General features: G+C 39.3%; 1 protein-coding gene and 1 pseudogene across 1 annotated transcript in view; both read left to right on the top strand.

Moving 5' to 3' along the window:
* FGD4 (FYVE, RhoGEF and PH domain containing 4) overlaps positions 1–22,803 on the top strand; it is a 211,958-nt gene that overhangs the window by 140,747 nt on the left and 48,408 nt on the right. The window contains exons 2-3 of the mRNA XM_028144138.2: positions 9,336–9,488; positions 18,375–18,558. Of these exons, the coding sequence (XP_027999939.2) occupies positions 9,336–9,488; positions 18,375–18,558 (337 nt within the window). The remainder of the gene's footprint in view (positions 1–9,335; positions 9,489–18,374; positions 18,559–22,803) is intronic.
* Positions 5,618–6,170, top strand: LOC103285486 (adenylate kinase isoenzyme 6-like; annotated as a pseudogene).

Genomic DNA, 22,803 nt, shown 5'->3' with positions numbered 1-22,803 from the left:
CTGGTTTGCCTTAAGGGTGTCCCGGATCAGGGTGGGGGTTCCCTTGGGGTGTGGGGCGGCCTGGGTGAGGGGCCTGTGGCGGTTTGCAGGCCGGCCACGCCCCCTGGCGATCCAGGGTTTAGATAAATAAACCCTGGTATCTGGGGTTTATTTATCTACAATTGAAACTTTGTAGCCTAGAGCGGAGCCAAGCCTCTTGTTTGCTCCATGGCTGCTGCCATTTCTGTTGGAATTAATTTATCTTTTATAATTGAAAGTTTGTAGCCTTAAGCAGAGGCCTGGGCCAGCCAGGGCTGCAGAAACTTGGCTTCCTCTATTGCCGGGGGCAACCCTAGCCTCCTGCTCTCTGCAGCTCCATGGCTGCCGCCATTTTTGTTTATTTATCTTCTGTAATTGAAACTTTGTACTCTTGAGTGGAGGCCTGGGCCCACCAGGGTGTGTGGAAAGCTTGGCTTCCTCTATTGCCAGGGAAACCCAAGCCTCTCTCCTGCTGGCTCAGTGGCTACAGCCATCTTGGTTGGGGTTAATTTGCATACTCGCTCAGATTGGCTGGTGGGTGTAGTGGAGTGATGGTTAATTTGCATATTACTCTTTTATTAGATAGGATGAGGAAATTGAAGTATAGAGAAAGTCAGTCAGTCATCCAGCTAGTAAATGTATAAGCCAGGATTTAGTTCTATGATAGTTCTATGACTGAGGTGCCCTGAAGAATGTTTAAATTGCAGTAGGGGTATATTTAGTGCTTAATGATGTAGTGCTTAATAATCTACAGTAACTCATGCAGTTAGCACAGGAACAGCCAGCTCTGGAGATCAAGGAAAGCTGTGTGGGTGCGCATGTGCATAGCATCTGAGTCGCCCTTTTGATAGGTGATTCTATCAGGGAAATTTAACATCAGTTATCAGGTCCACCCACACAATAATATACCTAGAGATCTTTGTGCTGTAGTCATTAATATCAAAGCTTAAAACTGTGATGAATCTTAGGCTCTGGCAAAAAGAGTGACGGCTTCAACACTTGGCAGTTGATTGCATGAATGGGCAGCTTCTCAGAGACATTTCTCATCACCAGCACAGTAGTAACGTAGGGTGTGTGGATAAGCCCAGACATGGGTGTTATAAATTAGGAACCGTGTATCAAAGAAAGCACAGCAGGCTATGAATCTCCTCCAACTGAAGATGTTGTCAACTAGAACCACCCTTTGCAAGGAAGCGAAAAGAAGCATGTAATTGTGGTTTTTCTCTGCTTCCACCTTCCGCTCTAGTCATGGCTGCAGATACAAACTAATTTTGGTTGCTTTAAATAGCAAGAACTTTCTGTAATCTTGACCAATATATTTACTTGAATGTAGGTAAAAGGGGAACCTCCCTCGGTGTGTGGTTGGGGGTGAGCGAGCTGCCTCCAGCTCCCTTCCCGACACAGGGATTCTGCTGCAAGGAGCTGGGTCTCTGAAGTAACACCAATCCCAGGCACAGCAGGACACACTGACCAGACCAGTCCCGGCACCAATCCCGTGTCATCGTGCAAGGTGCACTTTCCATGCTTCCTATGCAGGAATTCGTGGTAGCTAACAGATGGTCACTCTGCAAGTGAGGAGCAGGGACTCGGACCCCAAGCCCACATTCAGATTGTAATATTTGCAGTCTCCTACATAGCAGGCTCTGTGGCCATGGACCTCATCTGTGAGTGCCAACTCAAAACTAGAAATTTGACATGCTTAATGAAAGGGGTTTCAATGCAGTTCATCTAGCAGAATTCTAACTGTAAGGGACCACCAACAATAGCATTCTATAGGAATTTTGTTATTCTTTTTATACCTGCAGGGTAGCAAAAAAAAAAAAAAAAAAGAAATCAGTAATTAATTAGAGACATGATTTCTATTTCAGGAAAGTCAAATATTTCTAGTTTTAAAGCAGAAGTTATTTTTGTGTGTTTTGAAGCTGCACATTTCTTTTTTTTTTTTAATATATTTTATTGATTTTTCACAGAGAGGAAGAGAGAGGGATAGAGAGAAACATTGATGAGAGAGAAACATCAATCAGCTGCCTCCTGCACACCCCCCACTGGGGATGTGCCCGCAACCAAGGTACATGCCCTTGACCGGAATCGAACCTGGGACCTTTCAGTCCGCAGGCCGACGCTCTATCCACTGAGCCAAACTGGTTTCGGCTGAAGCTGCACATTTCTTCTATCTCAAGTTATACATACATGCATCTGCTTAAGAATAATACAATAGTAACAGTTGCCTTTTTACACATTTTATTGTGTCATCCAACTGTGGGATCTTTAAGAATATCGAATATCTACAGTTACTTACCTTCAAGGCTTGAGTTCATATTGCTTTTGAACTATAAGGACTTCCAGCGATCAGCTTTTCTTGACAGTATAACAGCTTCTCTAATTTTAGGTAGCATCAGATGATGAGTCTGAAACATCAGCAGCCTTTAGAGCATTTTAGCTCACGAGACGAGTACATGTCAGTAAAATTACAGATTATAATAAATGAAAACATTTCCGTCAGTTGCTGGGATTTTTGACTGCTGCCGAGTTTATTAAGACAAACATGGATTTCACAATTCCCAATGTTTAGAATACTGGATTGCAAGGGAAGATTACTTGGATACAAGTTTTTTCCTAGATGTTTATAATTTGTGTAGAAATAACCATGAATGTTTTGAAATTTAGATAAGAATGGAAATGTTTGAAATTTTGTATAGAATGGGCTCTAAAACAGGTATATATTTCCTTATTGTTGGAATTTAGAAAACATCTCTTATGAGATAGCCTCTAAGAATGTAGGCAAGTGAAGAGGTACTTGACTAAGGTCTAGAATTCATTTGTTCAACAAGTATTTATTGAGCATCTACTATGTGATAGGTGATGCTTCTTGAGTGTATCAGAAACAAAGATCATTGCCTTCCCAGAGCTTACATGATAACCACAGGAGACAGACAATAAACAACAAACAAAATAATATAAGTTTGTTAGAAGGTGCTTTGGGAAAAATAAACCGTAAGACATGACAAGAGTAGTACTAAACTAGAGTTGTCAGGCTCCTCATATTGACAACAGCTGGACCAAAGGCCTTCAGGTGTGCTTGGGCTGAGGAACAGCAAGGAAAGCAATATGGCTGAGTTGAGAGAGCAAGGGGGCAATACTAGCACTGAGGTCAGTGGTAAGGGGACTAGGACCAGATGAGATAGAGCCTGTCGGTTATTGTAAAGAGCTGAGTTTTTACTCGGAGTAACATAGAGTGCCAATGGAGAATTTTAAGCACAGGGTGATATGATCTGACTTGGGTTATAAAAGGGATCTCTCCAGTCCCGGTTGAAAATATGGATTGTATTGGGGATAAGGGTAGGAGCAGGGAGACCAGGTGGAGGGTTCTGAGGAACTCCAGTTAAATATTGTGGTAATTTAGGCCAGAATAGTAGCAGTGGAGGTGGTGCTGGTAGATTGTAGCGTCAGCAGAATTACTTGATGAAAAGATGTGGAGTGTGAGAGAAGAAGAGAGGACTTGAGGGTTCTCCCAGTCTTGTTGCCCTAAGCCGAGATGAAGTCACCATTAATTGAGATGGAGAAGACCATAAAGCTCGTTGGTTTGGGGAAGATGAGAGAGTCATAGTTGGGTATGTTGAGTGTAAATAGCTCGTAAACATACTAGTGAAGATGCTACTAAGTAGGCAATTGAATGTAGTAATATTTCTTGACTTTTCATTTAGCCAGAAATATGCTTCCATTTCAAGTGAACAGTTCATTGGCATTGAAGTGCATTCACATTGTGGTGCTACTATGACCACCATCCCATTTTGCAAAGTTGAAACTTTTTTCATCTTACAAAGGTGTAACTCTACCCATTAAACAATAACTTTCCATTCTTGCATTCTCTGCGCCCTCCCACCCCCCACCTCCCATCCCTGGCAACCACCATTCTGCTTTCTGTCCGATTTTGACTATGTACTTCATATAAGTGGCATTATATAGGATTTTTTTAACTGTCTTGTTTCACTTAGCATAATAGCCTAGAAGTTAATGATGTTGTAGCATGCATCAGACTTTCCTTCCTTTCTAAGGCTGAATAAAATCCCATTTTTTGTATATGCCTAAGTTGAGGGACAGTCTACAAAATGCCTGACCTTCAAAAGTGCCAAGGTCATGCAAGACCAGCAAAGACTGAGTATCTCACAGATTGGAGTGCATCAAGGGACACAATGAAAACTAAATGCAACTTGGTATCTTGGATTGGATCCTGTAACAGAAAAAGGATGTGTGTGGAAAAGTTGATGAAATTGGAATGAAATCTGTGGTTTAATATTGTACCAGTATTAAATTCTTGGTGTTGATATATATACCATGGTTTTGTAAGGTGCTTAGGAACCTGGGTGCAACTCTTCTGTAAATCTCAAATTATTTCAAAATAAAGTTGTTTTATTTTTTAAGGTATTTCTTTTACGTCTGTTCTCCTAAAAAGATTGCCTTCCCTAGAAAATTACTTTTGTTCTCTTAAATCCAAGCAATCCTCTTGTCCTGAGGGCTGGAGTCCATTGTAATCTTCTGAGCTAGAGACTTGGTGCAGTTGGGAGAGATGTTTATGAGTGGATGAGGCAGTACAGACTTGGCCATAGCAAGGCCATAAAGATGTGATCTGAAGTCTTGGATAACATGGCAAGAGATTAGGCCTGAAGAATCCGAGAACTGAGTGACTTTGCTTTGAATGGATGGCCAAAAAGTAAGCCCAACCTTAAAATGTGAAAGAGCTATTCAAGAATGGTGTGGCAAAACATAATAGCCCAATACAAAGATTTGCAAATAGGAGACAAAGTTATCCTAAACCCATCAGAGGCATTATCTGCCACTCACAGGCGTCCTGAAAAATAAGTCAGGTAAATAAAAGTTAAGCCATAGGGGCAAACTCTTGCGTTGGAAAAGATGAGGCTGGATTAATTGGTAATCCGAGGAGCTGCTGCAGGTAGCATAGGTCTGGACATTTCTTATAGGAGATAAGACCCAGAAAGCTTAAGTGAGTAACCCGGAGACAGAGCAATTCGAAATGCTTAGCCAGTGGCTAAAAAAGATTACCAATCATCAAGAGAAAACAGTATTTAAATAGGACAACCCCACCCCATACTAATATAATGTGATTAGTTATAGCTGTGTCCAAGATAACAATTTAATCACTCCTTCTGGTTCTTCTTGGTAAATTGGGACCAAAGAGCCTCTTTAGTTAATATAAATTGTCTTGAATGGGTGGACCATCTGGTTACAATTTGGGTTTCAACTGTGTTATGCAATTGGCATCCAAAAGAGGACTGTCTCCAAATGTGAGTAGGCCGAGTCAGTCATAAACAAGCAAAAAGAAGTTTAACTTTTTATTGCTAATATCCAAGATGTTAGAAGATGAAGTATTGCATGAAATGGTGTTGTTTTTAGGTAAACTTCCTTTACCTTATGTGTTTTACCTAGAACAGTGGTCAGCTAACTTTCTTGTAAAAGGCCAGATGGTAAATATGTTTGGCTTCACAGCGATATATGGTTTCTGTTGCATATTTGTCATTGTTTTTAAAAATAAACCCAACCATTTAAGCATGTGTTTTCTAGAGCCATCACGTTGAGGGCCATGTTGCTTCCAGGAGTTGGAAAAACCACACTAGGCAAAGAATTTGCATCAAGTTCAGGACTGAAATACATTAATGTAGGCGATTTACCTCAAGAAGGGCAGTTATATGATGGCTGTGATGAAGAGCAGGATTGTCCCATTTTAGATGAAGATAGAGTAGTTGATGAGTTAGAAAACCGAACAAATGAAGGTGGAATTACTGTTGACTACCACAGTTGTGAATTTTTCTCTGAATGCTGGTTTCATATAGTTTTTGTGCTGGAAACAGATAACAGTGTATTGTGCAAAAGACTTGACACAAGGGATTTAGTGAGAAGAAAATAAAGGTAACAGTCAATGTGAAATTTTTCAAATTCTGTGTGAAGAAGCATTGGCATCCTACAAGGAAGAAATAATGCATCAACTGCCCAGCAATAAACCAGATCCAGAGGGTAATATCAATCAGATATTGAAGTGGATTGAGGAATGGATCAAAGAACATAGCTCTTCACTTACAGGACTGGACACTGTATAATCACTCTTAATATTCCTCTGCCCACATCATACAAATTGTCCAAATAGGAGTAAAACTTTTTATTAAAATTGTGCTGCAGAACTAATAGGTGGATATGTTTTATGTTTGGGTGATTTTGTTTTTGTTTTCATAGGAAAGCAAAGCAATCTCACGTATAATGAATATAATGTTATTAAAGATTGAGAATAAAAACTCATTGTTTAATGCTTTGATTGCTAAAGAATAAATAAATCTGACCAGATGGGTAGATGGATAATCTTTTAAGTCTATTACAGAAGAAAATGAACATGATCTCTTAAAATTAAACTAAAGTCTAAAGATTTTTTAAAAGTGTTTTCTTTTACCATATTTTCTTTTTTATAAATTTTATTGATTATTATTATTTTTTTTTTTTTAGAGAGGGAGAGAAACAGAGAGGAGGAGTTTTTTTGTGTGTGTGTTTTTTTTACTTATTCATGCATTCTTTGGTTGATTCCTGTAAGTACCCTGACTAGGGATCAAACCCACAACTTTGGCTGTCCTTCACTAGACCCCAGCAGGTGGCCTGTAGGATTGCCAACACATTCTTGGGATCACCACAGAATGAAAGTCCTCATGCCCCTAAAAGACTAACCAGTTGGACGATCAGCTGCAGATTTTAGGGATATATTTGGCCTACTTCACAGTTTTTTAAGAAGGTATATAAGATCACACATTTAAAGATTTGAGCTTTTATTTTTTTCTCTTTATAATTTTAGTAATATGCTGTGAAATAATTTTCCCTACATCTTACATTCAAGAAAGGCCTTTTAACTCTATTGTATCTCATGCCTCCTTTGTCAAATATTAATTGAGCATAGTGGTTTGGGTTGATATCTGGGTTCTCTATTCTATTCCATTGGTCTATATGTCTGTTCTTGTGCCAGTACCAGGCTGTTTTGAGAACAGTGGCTTTGTAATACAGCTTGAAATGTGGTATTGAGATCCCACCTACTTTGTTCGTCTTTCTCAGGATTGCTGTGGCTATTCGGGGTCTTTTTTTATTCCAGATGAATTTTTGGAGAGTTCTTTCTAGGTCTGTGAAATATGCCATTGGTATTTTAATGGGGAGTGCATTGGACATTTTAATGATGTTGATTCTACCAGTCCATGAACATGGTATGTTCTTCCATCTGTTTATGTCTTCCTCTATCTCTTTTTTCAGTGTCCTGTAGTTTTCCGCCTATAAGTCTTTTACCTCCCTAGTTAAGTTTATTCCTAGGTATCTTAATTTTTTTGGTGCAGTGGTAAATGGGATTGCTTTTTTAGTCTCTCTTTCTCTAAGTTCACTATTAGTGTATAGAAATGCCATAGATTTCTTGGCGTTAATTTTGTATCCCAAGAAACTAGAAACACCAATCAGAAAGGATATATGCACCCCTATGTTCATAGCAGCACAATTCACCATAACTAAGATTTGGAAACAGCCTAAATGCCCATCAGCAGATGAGTGGATTAGAAAACTATGGTACATCTATACAATGGAATACTACACTGCTATAAAAAAGAAGGAATTCCTACCATTTGCAGCAGCATGGATGGAACTGGAGAGCATTATGCTAAGTGAAATAAGCCAGGCAATGAAAGAAAAATACCACATGATCTCATTCATTTATGGAAAATAAAGAACATTATAACCTGATGAACAAAAAGGTAGATACAGAGGCAGTAAAGCATCGAACAGACTGTCAAATTACAGCGGAACGCTGGGGAGTGTTGGGGAGAGGGGGGAAAGAGATCAACCGAAGGACTTGTATGCATACATATAAGCACAACCAATGGACACAAGACACTGGGGGGTGGGATGAGGGCATGCGACAGAGGGTAGGGGAGGCTGGGGGAAGGTCAATGAGGGGACAAAAGGAGATATATGTACTACTATATGTAATACTTTAAACAATAAAATAAAATTTTAAAAAAAGTAAGGCCTTTGTCATATTTGGTTAAATAATGAAATGCTTAATCCAGCGGGCAGTCCACTTTAGCAAAAAGCTGTCTGATGAAAACTTATTATGTTTGTTTTAGCACTGGGTCTCTCAGAACTTTTCAGACAATACTTGGTACTCTTAACATCTTCTAAAATCAGTATTACCAACATAATATTTAAAAAGAGCATAGACAAGAAAGCAGTAGTATGGTTTTTAATCAATATTATTTAACAGTCATTTGAAATAAGGATTTGTTTTTTACTCAATAGAAAGTTGATTGGGTTTTATTAGCTTTTCTTGTTTTGACTAATAATGCTTTTTATTTCTAATAGTTCTCTTTTCATAGATATTTGGATTCTGTAAAAATGGAACTGTTTTTAACCAAATCACATTTTCTTGGCACACTTTTACTTAGTAATAGTGAATTCCCTGGTAGAAAATTTTTTTTCTCCTAAGCAAGGTCCAATCTGTTGTTAATATCACCATGTCAACTAGAAGAAAAGGAAATTTAATATGAGTGTAAAGAGAAAACATTGGCATATGATTTCTTAAAAAGTCTCTGAAGTTCAACATTTAATTTCTATGTTAGAAATCAAACAAAAAATTTATCCATTTTTTTCCTCTATCTCTCATGATGTATTTCAGTGTTTTAAAGCATATTTGGGGGTTTGAATTGTAAAAGTAGGACAGTGTTATCCATATAATCTAATCATTCTTTGGGAGAGGCATGGCTATTAGCTTGTATATGCTAATTTGGAGTTGAGTAAGCTAGTGAGAGTGTATTTGTTCATTTCTAATGGAGCCATTCTCCTCGTTCTCACAGTCTTTAGTGAGCTGTCAGGTTGGTGCTTTCCTGCTTTGCTTTTTCCAGTTGCTCACAGGCTGGATTCTGGAAAGGAACGCTTTTAACAAGTTAGTTGGGGCCCTCCAGTCATCTCCTTAGCTGTCTTTATCTCCATTGATATGCCCTTTTTGTAGCCCTGCAAGGAAAGGAGTTGAAAGAGTGAGAGAGAATGCGTGTGTACGTGTGCACAACAGTCTGTCAGTGTGCATTATAAGGTTTCCCAAGCACATGGAATGAGATCTTTCCCAGGGAGACTCTTTTGTCAAGGTCAGCACACATGGGAAAAGCATTTCTGTGCTTAGTCTCCTAACTGAGATTGTTTTTGTTTTATGGGGTCAGAAGAAATTTAAGTCATGAGACATGGTTGTGCTCTGCCTCTGCATTTACCTGCCCTTTCTTTTTGAACTCTCGCAGGCAGCAGTACATGTCCAAAGATCACTATCGTTCCACCCTTTTTGAAAAGCAGCACAACCACACTGATTGATCAGAATGTATCTGATGAAGAGGCTCAGGGAATAAATGGAAAAACGCCAGCAAAACACTCAGCTGCAAGTCCAAAGCCACAAGGTACGTTGATCGGGGGTTCTTGGGAATAGGTTGGGTACTTTGTTCATCAGTGAAGGCAACCCAAAAGAATGGTGGCCACTAAGGAAGAGTTTTAAGCTATAAATGGGGGGAATTGAGTGCATTTATTGTTTTCAGGAGAAAAGTCAGTCAGTGAACCTTCTTGGACAGAGTTGGGTATTTCCTCTGCTCCTAAAACACCTTATACATTTCTCTGTCATAGTTCTTTTCCATGTTTCAGAAATAGTTCATGTGTCCCCTTAAGGGGACTGAGGTCTGTTCATGCATTATGCCTGACTTAGCACAGTGCCTAACTTACTGTTTGCGTAATAAATGTGTGACAAAGGAATGTGTGTTTAGAAGTACTGTCAGCAGTTCTTATGACTTGCTAAATGTCAGAGGATCTGTGAAACAGATCATTCTAAAACAGTGCTTAACGTACTGAGTAAGAAGGTACTTTTACAATATTAAGGAACTTGGGCTTGAAAAACCTTCTTAATAAAGTCATCCATAGAAAATAAAAATAAATGGTTCAAGAAAGGAGTAGACAACATGTAGTAAAACAATTATAATGGGCAAATTTGTTCAGTAATCATTTCTTTTTACAATAATTTTTTAACTGGATATTAACTTTGAGAAGCACAAAATTATAATTTGGAAGATAGTAACTCCCTTTGAAATGTAATGTAAAGCTAAGCTCCATTATGGCTTAATGTGTAGTTTCTGCCTAACAGGTTTTTCTTTATACTGAAAGCTCAACATTCAGCCAAGAAACAAACTGGGAATTTGTAGAATTACTATACTTTGGAAAAATCAATTTGTATTTGGTTTATTTTGTATTTACTTTGGTCTCTTTCCTGTTCTTGCAAAGAAAAAAAAGTGTTATAGAGAATGCATTATAAAAGAGCTGATGTTATTCTTGAAAGTTATTCTGTTTTGAAGATTTCTGGAAGAGAATTTTAAAAAGGATTTAAAATTGAGTCTTCCATATTATGAAATATTTTTCTTTTGTTCTCACTACTAGTTGTATTGGTGGTGTTATGAGTTATGGCTAAAAGCAAGGTGAAAAAATTGATGATTCAAATGAATAGTCTATTCATGTGTTTATAACCTTTTCCTTTCACCATACGCACCCCTATAACATTGATGTGAATATGAACATAGCAATTTTTGATCATGATTTAATTAAGCCATTTATTTGCAAAGTGCAAAATTCCATCTTGCTTATTAAACCTGAGCTGACAAAGATCAAACAGGGTAAGAATATAAAAAAAGAATACAATTTAATTTTATGTAATTGCCCAGATCAAAAGCAAGAATTTCATTATTTATAAAGCCTTTTTTTGGAAGCATCATTGCATTTCTTCATTTTTTTCATAGTTCACTGAGATAAATTACAGAAGTGTCCTTCCTGAGCTGTGTGCTGAAACAATCATATTCTTTAGGGAGACAACATTTAACCTTGCTTTTGCTGTCTGTAGTTATATGAAAGTCAATGTATTGCTACTTCAGTACATATTTACTTCCTATTTTGAATGTGGATTCATGCATACAATGTTACATAACTACAAATATAGTCATACTTTTAAGTATGAAGAATACACTCTAACATAAAAAGTATAGTATAATAATATATAAACTAATAACATAGTTGTTTATTATCGAGTTTATTATCGAGTATTATAATTGTACATGCTGTACTTCTACGACTAGCAATGTAGTAGGTTTGTTTACACCAGCATCGCCTATGACAGCTACAGGCAGTAGGCAATAGGAATTTTTCAGCCCCATTATAATTTTAAAAGGGACCAGTCGTAGATTGACTGAAACATTGTTATAGTTTATGACTGTACTCAATAAATTAAATAAGTACTTTATACTTCTTTTAAAAAATATTCTTTTCTTTTCCTTTCTCAAATTCACATTTGTACAGGAAGAAACTAACACTTATCAGTCAAGATTCACTTTTGTTGTACATTACAAGTAAGGCATAAAAAAAATCTTTTCCCCCCAAACAATAAACTGTACTTCATTGTTGTTTAACAAGTTGGAAAATAAAAAATGTTTTAAAAAATATTCTTGACCTGGCCAGATAGCTCAGTTGGTTAGAGCTTTGTCCCAATATACCAAGGTTGTGGGTTTGATCTCAGGTCAGGGTACATAAGGAATCAACCGATGAATGCATAAATAAGTGGAACAAAAATCAGTGTTTCTTTCTCTTCCTCCCTCCCTCCCTCTCTGTCTAAAATCAATAAATTAGAAAAAAATTCTCACTCATTTTTGTCCCTTCCCTAGCCTCCCTTGTTAAAATTTAAACCACACCTCCAACTCTGACATTTCATATTTCCTCACCCTTACTTTTTGTTCTCATTCATTACAAGCTGACCTATTATATATTTTATTCATCCACAATGATTTTTTCCCCCCTTGCCTTTTGCACTGCTGCACCCCCCATGCCTGCCACATAGCAGATCTTCAGTCATACTTGTTGAATGAATCCCTGCTTTATCACCATGTTTCCTCCACTTTTTCTGGTTTCTGCTATTTTTTGTTTACAACTTAGAATGTGTGCCCTATAGAGACCAATGTCCCTGAAGTGAGGCTACGTCTTGGTGAGATCAGCTGCCAAATAGATTGGGCACGACTTATTGACTTACCTCCCAGTAAGCAGTGTTCCTCACCCTCTTGTGAAAGGAAGCTACTTTTCATTTCTCCAAACCCTTTCGAAATCTGGGTGACCAAGGCAGAGAAAGGAAGGGGATGCTAATGGCACTTCCTGTGCAGATGAAGGGATTATCACACCAACCCCTGTGTTTTCACTAGTATACTGCAAATCCCTTACAAGTTCTGAATGGTGTGGATGTTGAGGCTTCCAGATTTAAATTAGAGTCTTCTAATTTAATTGAAGACTCTTAGTCTAGATCAGTGGTTCTCAACTGGAGACAGTCCCCCCATTGGTATTTATTGTCTGGAGACTTTTTGCTTGATACAACTTGTGAGAGTTGCTACTGGCTTTTGCTAAATAGAGGCCAGAGATGCTGCTCAACATCCTATAAGAACAGGTCAGTCCCCCTACCCCACCCCACGCCACCCCGAAAGAATTATCCAACCTGAAATGCCAATATAAAACTCTGATCTAGATCCTAAAAACAGCTCATAATTAAATCTGGTTTGTTTGTTTCTCATGTGGCATACTAATAAGATCATAGCTATAATTTATTATGGTGAATTTTAAAAGAAGACACAATATTGAATAACTTTATTAGTGGTGTTTATGTAGCAATGTGTCTGGAACAACATCAGGTTTATGTTTATTAATTACCAATAAGTAAATATTTTTTAAGAATTATGGTTTTTAAAAGGATAAAAGAGCCACATTTTAGATTAGAGATTAGATAACCTTGCCATTTGAATCTAAATTGGAGCCTTGTAAATTTAAAAATGGGTTCCTTCAATAGTTAGGGCTTGTTTTCCCTCCGCCTTGGAAAATACCCTAAGGCTTGGAAAACAATGGTTTATTCAATTCATACCAACCCTACCAGTCAAACAAATAAATTACAGAGAAACTTCAAATGTAAGTCTTTCCTCTTGTTCACTGCTTTTAAAATTGGCCTATTTCCTGCCATGCCAGACAGGACTCAAAATAACTTTCTTAGCAATTAAAGCTAATAGTTCTTTTTCCCTTAAGAGCTTTGATCCACAACATTCTACATAGTTACTTATTTTGATAAAACCTACCTTTTGTCACTTCTTCATGGTTAAACCTAAATGTTTAGAAAAGTTTCATGAGCTTGGAAAGCCACATTATTATTTTGATAATTTGAGTATATTTAAAGTACTCGAACTTATTTCATTTGCTTCTAAAGTAAAGCATTCTATGTAGAATGTTCAGTTCTTAAGTTATAATGCTAAAATTTATAGTGTATTAATATATAACCAGCTCTTGTTTTTCATAGTAAAATAAAAGTAATTGAAATGTAGTGGGCATTCCCACCCTGGGCTAGATCCCCCGTAGGGGGCTTGCAGGAGGTAGCCAATCAGTGTTTCTCTTCTCATTGATGTTTCTCTCTACCTTTCCCTTCCACTCTCTCTATAGTCAATAAAAACAAATTTTTAAAAATGTAGTGGGCACCCCCAAACTTAAACTGCAATTAGTGTCTTTTTCATTCTTAATAATTACTTTGCTTAGTTGGAAGTTTTTGAAAAATTAAATTGTTTTGTTCTATTTACTGTCTGTAAAATTGGTTGTAATAGAGCCCATTTTATTTATAGTCATCTAGGTATCTCAAACTTAGCATGTCCAAAATTGCACTATCAATCCTTCCTCCAAAAAATTTCCTCCAGAATTGCCAGTTGATGACAATTCCATCCTTTCAGTTGTTCAGGCCAAAGGTCTCAGAGTCAAGGATCCTTGACTCCTCACTTTTTCTCACAGACCTCACATTTAATCTACCAGGAAATCTACTTTTAAAATATACCTGGAATCCAACTCTTTCACTATCTCCTTCTACGCACCATTATCTCTTGCCTGAATTTTCGCAATAGCCTCCTGACTCTTTACCTCTTCTACTTCTACCCACCTCCCTTCAATTCTCAACACAGCAGCCAGAGTGAGGCCATTGGAATTTATGTCATATGTCCCTCCTGTGGCCAGAACTCTGCAGTGACTTCTCATTTCACTCATTTCAAAATCTGTAGAAAGTTGTGTTATCGGGCGTTCCCTCTGATCTCAATCCCTGCTCTTCTGTGCTTGCTCCTTTGGGTTCATTCACATTGGTCTCCATTGGTCTTCAGCTTTTGCTGTATATGATGGAATGCTTTTCCTCCCTCAACTTCATCAAGTCTTGGTCAAATCAGAATTTCTCAGAGAGGCCCAGTTTACACACCCTACTTAATACTGCAATCTGCTCTTTTCCCTCCAGTCCCTATACTCCTGATCCCTTCTATCTTATTCTTTTAACCTCCCCCCCCCCCCCTTTATTTCTTAGCACTTACCACCTTGTGATGATATATGGCTTACTTGCTGTGTTTTTTTGTTTTTCCTTTTGTTCATTGATATGATCAAGTGCATAGAGCTTAATAGGAATTAAATATTTGTTGAATTAATGAAAAAGTAAGCTTAAAAACAACAACAACAACCCTGTACAGCCTGGCCAGGTAGCTCAATTGGTTCGAAAATCATCCCCATATGCCAAGGTTTGGGGTTTGATCTCTGGTCAGGGCACATACAAGAATCAACCAATGAATACCTAAATAACTGGAACAAGTTGATGTTTCTCTCCCCCCAACCTCCCAAGGAATAAATAAATGTTTTTTAAAAAATCCTGTATAATATAGATGTGTAAGATTTCTCAAGGATATATATTTTGGAAATGTCAGGTTCTTAATGGTTGTGTTAATTATATTTCCTTTGAAAATGTATACTTTTCACATTTAGACCTCACATTGCTTCATATCCTCATTGATACTTGGTATTGTCACGTTTAAAATTTTTGGTTAATCTGTTGGGGTTAATGTGATATCATATTGTGGTTTTAATTTGCATTTCCCTGATTAGCAGTGCATGGATAATCACAATTACGTAAATATCACACTATTTCTCCTATTCACATCCTTTGGGCTTCAGGACTCTTGAGTTTTAGTCATAATGAACTAGATGTGCTGACAGGACATCTAGGAGATGTTCAGAAAACATTTCAAAATGTTTGCACCCTCTGTAGTGTAAAAGAAAGGTCAGATATGGTGAGAGAAAGAGAGGAGTCATTTTCTTTTTAAAAAAATTAAATTTATTGGGGTAACATTGCTCAGTAGGATAAAAAGTATGCCTTATTTTCCTCTAAGACAGTGTATTGTGACACTTCAGCCATTCATGTGCCATCTTGAGATATTTGTAGCACTTACGCTCTTTTAATAAAAACTTTATTTTAAATCCTCACCCAAGGATGTTTTTATTGATTTTTTGTTTTTTTTAGAAGAAGAAGGGAGAGAGAAAAAAACACACAAACATCTATGTGAGAAAGAAACACTAATCTCTTGCTTCCAGTATGCCCCTGGGTGGGGAAACAAACCCATAACCTTTTAATGTAGGGAATGACAATTCAACCACCAGTCAGGGTGGCAATTGTGCTCTTTTATTTAATACTAGAGGCCCAGTGCACAAAATTCGTGCACGGTGGGTCCCCTCAGCCCAGCCTGCACCCTCTCCAATCCGGGACCCCTCGGGGGATGTCCAACTGCCGGTTTAGGCTCCATCCTGGGGATCGTGCCCAAACCATCAGTCGGACATCCCTCTCACAATCCAGGAACACTGGCTTCTAACTGCTCACTTGCCTGCCTGCTTGATCGCCTCTAACTGCCCCCCTGCTTGCCTGGTCACCCCCAACTGCCAGTCTGGTCACCCCCAACAACACCCTCCCCCCCCGCCCCCCGCTGCTGGCCTGGTCACCCCCAACTGCCCCCCCCCCCCCCTGGTAAGTCTGGTCACCCCCAACTGCCCACCCTGTGGACCTGGTCGCCCCACACAGCCTGCTATTCGGTCGTTTGGTCGCCCCTCACTGACCCCCCTGCCGGCCTGGTCACCCCACGCAGCCTGCTGCTCAGTCATTTGGTCGCCCCTCACTAACCCCCCTGCCGGTCTGGTCACCTCACGTAGCCTGTTCGGTCGTCCTTTCAGTTGCGATGGTCGCTTAGGCTTTTAAATATATAGATGTGTATATTTACTAATTTACTAAACATTTGGATCATCTCCCTTGCTAAAGTAGATGCCTCCTCTGTGCTTCTAACATAACTGTGTATCCCAATGCCCACCTTTATCCATGTAATTAAACTGTCTCTACTCGAGACTATGAGCCCTTGATGACTCAGTTAGTTAGTTCCTTCATGTATTCCACAAATGTGCCACAAGCACTGTGCAGAGAGTTACTGGGAATGTAGTTGTGATCAAAACGGACATGTTCCTGCCCTTACAGAACTCCAGCCTTGTGGGGGAGAAAGCTTTACATCTAGAATGTATTTGATGTTTTATTGCTGCTCTGTTATTTAATACTACTTACAGCTAATTAATAATCATAGTAATATGAGCACTTTGGGGAAGGTACACATTGTTATGAAATGGTTTAAGAGATAGAGGTAATTGAGATGGGAAAGGTCGGTGGAGTCACTCTGAGAACCTGACTGGCTGGAACTCATCATTTTATTTGAAGCTTTCAAGCATTTGACAGTGTCTGGAACATAACAAATAAGAAATGTTTACTGAGTAAACTCGAGATTAGGATGAGTTATTTTATAACAATCTTTGCAAACAGAATTATAAAGACCATATTTACTTCCTTTGAATATTCTAGTTATGAATGTTGAAATTACTCCTAATGATGAAACTGTTGTGTGTTTTTTTTTTGGTGGGGTGTTGTCCTGGTTTACTATCTTGGTATGTATTTATTCTACACAGGAAATTTTTCCTTAAGATGAACAAATATCACACTCACGTAAGCCTTCTCCTTCTCAATAGATACTATATTAACCCTTCCCCCAAGCATATCTTAGAAAATAATATCATGTTTATAAATAATACCATTTTTCCATTGGGATTTTCTTCTCATTTGTATTGAAAGGGAATGAGATGAATTGTTACACCTGTAGCTCATTGTGATATACATTTTTGTCTCTTCTCTGTATGAATTGATAACTGGCACAGACATGATAAGATCTAGGCCAGTGAGCATCAGGCAACCAACCGTCAACTGAGTTTATAAAAGAGATGAGAGGACTGAAAACCAGGGTAACCAGCTCGGGGAAATTGGGGCATGTGATTTGGAAGAGACACTGAAGAGTGATTCCCCAGCCTTCTTCCAGAAGTTAGGAGAAAGGTTTTTGTTGTTTGTTTGTTTATTTGTTTAATCCTCACCAAAGGATAGAAGGGAAACATTGATTTGAGAAACATTGATTGGTTGCTTCCCATATGCACCCTAACTGGGGATTGAACCCACAACCTAGGTATGTGCCCTGATCAGGAATCAAAACTGCCACCTTTTAACGTACGGAAGATGCTCCAACCAGCTATGAGCCCTGGCCAGTGTGGCTCCATGGTTAGAGTGTCGGCCCATGCACTGATCATTTTTTTTTTTTTTTTTTTTTTTTTAAATATATTTTATTGATTTTTTACAGAGAGGATGAGAGAGGGATAGAGAGTTAGAAACATCGATGAGAGAGAAACATCGATCAGCTGCCTCCTACACACCCCCTACTGGGGATGTGCCCGCAACCAAGGTACATGCCCTTGACCGGAATCGAACCTGGGACCCTTGAGTCCGCAGGCCGATGCTCTATCCACTGAGCCAAACCGGTTCCGGCTGCACTGATCATTTTTATCTAAGATCAAATGAGATAAGATGCTTTTGTTAAATGGGAAGATGCTATAGTAATGCAACATTACTGTTGTTTGTTGCTGCTCTTTTGTTGGCTTTTCTGTTTAACTTATTGGTCTGGATTCTGGCATATCTGTTATTCACTGTTATTGAAAATGTGTTTTGTAAGCAAGCAGTATGTCTCTAGGAATTAGTTTCAAATTTAGCACTCTCTTTTCTCTGGTTAGATAAATAACTGCTATGTTACCTCTAATAGTATTGGAATGCCATGGCCCTATGTAGACCCCGAGATGTTTGATAATACCATATGTCAAATGACCTAAAATGAAAAGAACCACTTGAATCTTGGAAATGAAATTTCTACAGGACACAGAGCCAAGATAGATAAATATGTTAAGTTTCAATACAAAGTTGACAGACCTCTTTATAAAAGTTTGATCATGCTGAAGATTTTTATACCCAGGACTCCAGATTTTGCTTTGTTTTGTTAAGGAAATGCTGAATTCTATTAATTCTTTTTCTACAGTGCCTCCAAAGCCATTACATCTGCAGAATTCACCTTTGTCCAGTATACACCCAGCCCCTAAGCATAAAGCTTTATCTAGTGCAGCACCCAGGATGGAGGAAGTTAAACCTGCCTCTGCTTCTTGTGTCTCAAAGGAAAAATCCAGTAAAATATCAGATCTCATCAGTCGCTTTGAAGGAGGCAGGTAAGAGCTAATTCACAATGGGAGAAGGCAGAGGGGAGACGAAAGCTGAGATTTGAAAAAGATGATCGAGGCATACGCTTTCCAAATCCAACACACATCTCCTTCCATTGGGTTTGGGAGGCCTTTAGAAAGAGTGAATTTTAAATGCATGTAATCTCGCCCTAATGTGAACGGTCATTGACTGTTCGCTATCTGTGTGCAGCGCTAACAGCACCCGCTTCTTCACGTTGTGTGCTGTGTGTGCTATAGGGATGCCCTCTCATTGCCTCGGCATCTGTGTGTGTCCTTGGGGTCATTGTGTTGGTCACTGGGTATTGGGTTGGAAAGGCAGGAGGCTGTCTCTATCTCTGTTTCTTGCTTTGTATGTTTGTGGATGTGACTCCAGTGGGCCTGTCCCATCTCTGTAGGCTTCTTTCTGACCCACTGTATTTAATGTGGGTCTTCTATATCCATTCGGAATCTGTTTCCCCTCTCCCCACACCCCTGTTCTTACTATATGCTAGGTATTGTGAAGAGATATTGACGATTGATACAGTTTTATATTCTTTAGTCCTAATGTTTCAAAAACGATAGGTGAGACACTGTGTATTTCTCACTTAAAGAAGAAAAACCCACAAACTCACATAAGTTGCTTTTCTATTTATATGACCTCAATTGTTTTTTCTTAGAATTCCCATCACTGACAAATAGAGTTTTGGAAAAATTTTACCAGAAGCATTTTGTTATTTTTATGTCACCAAGAGACGGTGTATAATTTAACAGAATATGTATAAGTTTACTCTCATCCTTGAAGCCACTAATTTCCATTAAATCCAGTGTACTATTTTGGAATATTAGGTGGTTTTATTGTTTGCAGGATTTATTGTTACATATGTAATGAACCAAAGTTTGGAAATGCTTCCAAAATCTTCTGGAAATTGTGACCCATTGCAAAGCGGCAGTGTTCCTCATTTAAAATGAGACTATATTTAGTAACAAGTTCTGGAGAAAGTTCAGAAGCCTGTCTTCAATTTTCATTCCCTGTCTATTGTGGGAGCCTGAGTCATGAATATTTAAATTTCAACATTTCCCCCTCGGAAGTAGGATTTTTTAATAGTTTTGCTATCTTAAATTATAGCAATCTACTAAATGATTTAATTCCACTTAAAGTTTTTGTTTCCCAGAACAAGTTGGAGCATGACCCCTCATATTTGCAGGTTTCCAGGGCCATGTCTATGACTGTAATATAGCGGGGCCCTGGAGCCCTGGCCCCTGTTCACGGTGCGAGCCAGAACCCGAATCCCCTGAGTGGGTCAGTGTTCCAAAGGTTGTATTCTAAACCTCACAAATCTGGTCACCCACTCTTTGCATTCCTCTCCATATGCAAAAGGTACACAGTGTTCCCACTCATTGATACCAGTTTTCTTTTACTCTTTCAGACTTCACAGATACAAAGTCGCATTTTGATGCCAAGCTAGAAGGTTGGATCTCAGGAGAGATGTGCTATAATTTATGACATTTTTAGAAAACTTGTTCTAAGTGAAGCTAGGATATCACGTGAGCATTTTGGCAAATCTGCTGAAGGACTGTTACTTGTGGCCACGTCCACTGCCAATACGAAACATAACTGTACATTCTTAGTGAGATGTTATGAGTAGAAACTGACCCTAAAAGTGCCCGAGGGGTTAGTACTGCATTGGGTCTATGGGGCTTGGGAAGTTTGTGTTTCCTGTCCACTGATGTCCATGTGCCTGCAGTATAGCTTTCAGGTTACTGGTATGCCCCAGTTAGTACAGCTTGAACTGGCACTCTGTGGAATAGAGGGATATTCGCGGACTGTGCATTACCACAGTTGATTGACAGGAAGAACCGATGTCTGCTGCAGTGGCATCATAGAAGACCAATTGCACCTGTTAAGACCTTACCCATGTAGCCGAGTTTCACTCTTTACAATAATCTGGATAGCTCTGTTTTATTAGGATAAGTAACATAGAGGAGGTATTTGAAACAAGTGCAATTTTATTTTTCACTGTAGTTTATATTTATTTATTTATTTATTTATTTATTTATTTATTTATTTATTTTGGAGAGTAAGAGAAACTAGTCTTTTCAACCTATGACATATTTCAGGATTTTAGAAATAAGTAACATTTTCTCACAAAAACAAACATTGTGTTTTTTTTATCAAGGACACTGCTAGGCCAACTGTTTTTCTCCAAAGCATCAGGGATCTCCTTCATACTAACCACTGCTTTTACTAATCCCCCCGCCACCTCATCCCTTACCCCATTCCCCCCACATATCAGCTGGATGTCACTTATTGCAGGAAATTCCCTCCTGTCATCCACTGCAGTCCTTACCAGAAATCCTAAGCAAACCCAAAGCTTGCTACAGAGGATCTTCTGAGGGTCTTTCTACTCGGTTGCTGGTTGCTGATATGGTCAGAAAAAGGAGCACAGTTCGATTCAGTTCTCCAAGGGCCGTTTGGGGAATTATCTAGACCCGTGGTCGGCAAACTGCGGCTCTAGAGCCACATGCGGCTCTTTGGCCTCTTGAGTGTGGCTCCTCCACAAAATACCACAGCCTGGGCGAGTCTATTTTGATGAAGTGGCATTAGAAGAAGTTTAAGTTTAAAAAATTTGGCTCTCAAAAGAAATTTCAATCATACTGTTGATATTTGGCTCTGTTGACTAATGAGTTTGCCGACCACTGATCTAGGCCAAGGGTATACTTCATAGAAGATAATTTGCATTGATGGAGTGTGTCACATTTATTTATTTTGATAACCTCCAACTTTTACAAAGATGACGTTCTCCTACCAATGTGTTCCTTCCTGTGGAGCTGAGACTGACCATGTCTTCTTTCCTCCATTATTACTTTTCTGCTGTCTATTGCTATTCCCTGTTCCATTCTCCAGTCCAGATCAGCAGTGTCTGGAAGGAGTAGAGCGAGGAGAGACAGGGATATACATCCCAGCATCATCCATCGCCCTTGCTGCTGTGTCCCGTCCCCCCCCCCCCCCCCCCCCCCCCCGGCCGCCCCATCTCTACCCTCTGATGTCTTCCTGCACTGGGGAGGATGTGAGCCCTGGGCTGTCTTCCCACATTTGTATGCAGCCTTCTCACCTGCTCCTCACTCCCTCCTTTGTGGCCCAGTGCATTTATTATAATGTGGGGTGAAGACTGTGGGAGTTAGCATCAGACTTCATGGTTTGAACTCTGGCCTTCTCATGTGTTAGCCATGTGACATTGCCACATTGTGTAAGTTTCAAAGCCTAGATTTATGGGGTCCCCACTTTGGAAATATTATGAGGATGAAACAGGATAACCATTGTGAAGGGCTTGGTGTAGGTTTTGGCACTTAATAAATGTTAGCTGCTAATACTGAATCGGTGCCATGATCATCATCACAACCACAGTTATTTATTACTCACTGAGTACTTGTTGAGCACTTTTCATATGGCAAGTGCTGTGCTAAGGAGTCGGGATAGCGCAGAGAACAGGACAGGTACGCTCGGCACCCTCTTGGAGCATTAGTTTAAATTTATCTTTGTTCCTCATTAGGTCATAGGAATCTCTCCAAGACTGCAGCCCAGAGTTTTATGTTTTTCCTCCCTGGAATCCTAGATTAAAATGCTATACAAATATTCCCATAGGAATATTGAAATACACTGAGTGGCCAGATTACTATGATTTCTGGATGTATAATAATCTGGCCACTCAGTGTATATCCTATATAATAAAAGGCTAATATGCAAATTGTCCCCTCGACTAGGAGTTCGACCAGCAGGCAGGCTGGCCAACCACCCATGTCCCCTTCCCCCTGGCCAGGCTGGCCGGACCCCACCCATGCATGAATTCATGTACCGGGCCTCTAACACACACACACACACACGCACGCGCACACGCACACACACACTGAGTGGCCAGATTATTATGTGTTCAGAGATCATAATAATCTGGCCACTAGTGTATATTGGAAGTTAGGTTCCATCATACTATTGTGGTTCTATACGGTGGTAAGTAATAATAAGGGCTTTAAAGAAAATGAAAATAAAATGTGTATTTAGTGGTGGAGTGTGCTGTCATAGAGAGAACCATCCAGGAGGTGACATCTGAGCAGAACCCTGAGTGATGGGCAGGAGGAAGCCAGCCAGTGTCTTAGGGAAGGAGGTCCTGGGCAGAGAGAACAGCAGCGAGGAGATCCTTAGATGCGTGTGTTCGCTTATTGGGAGGTGGGGGGACAGCAAGGAGACAGGAATGACGA

Source organism: Eptesicus fuscus, chromosome 7 (assembly GCF_027574615.1).
Source record: "Eptesicus fuscus isolate TK198812 chromosome 7, DD_ASM_mEF_20220401, whole genome shotgun sequence".
Taxonomy (NCBI): domain Eukaryota; kingdom Metazoa; phylum Chordata; class Mammalia; order Chiroptera; family Vespertilionidae; genus Eptesicus; species Eptesicus fuscus.
The sequence above is the reverse complement of the archived record's forward strand: the minus strand, read 5'-3'. Positions and strand labels throughout refer to the sequence as shown.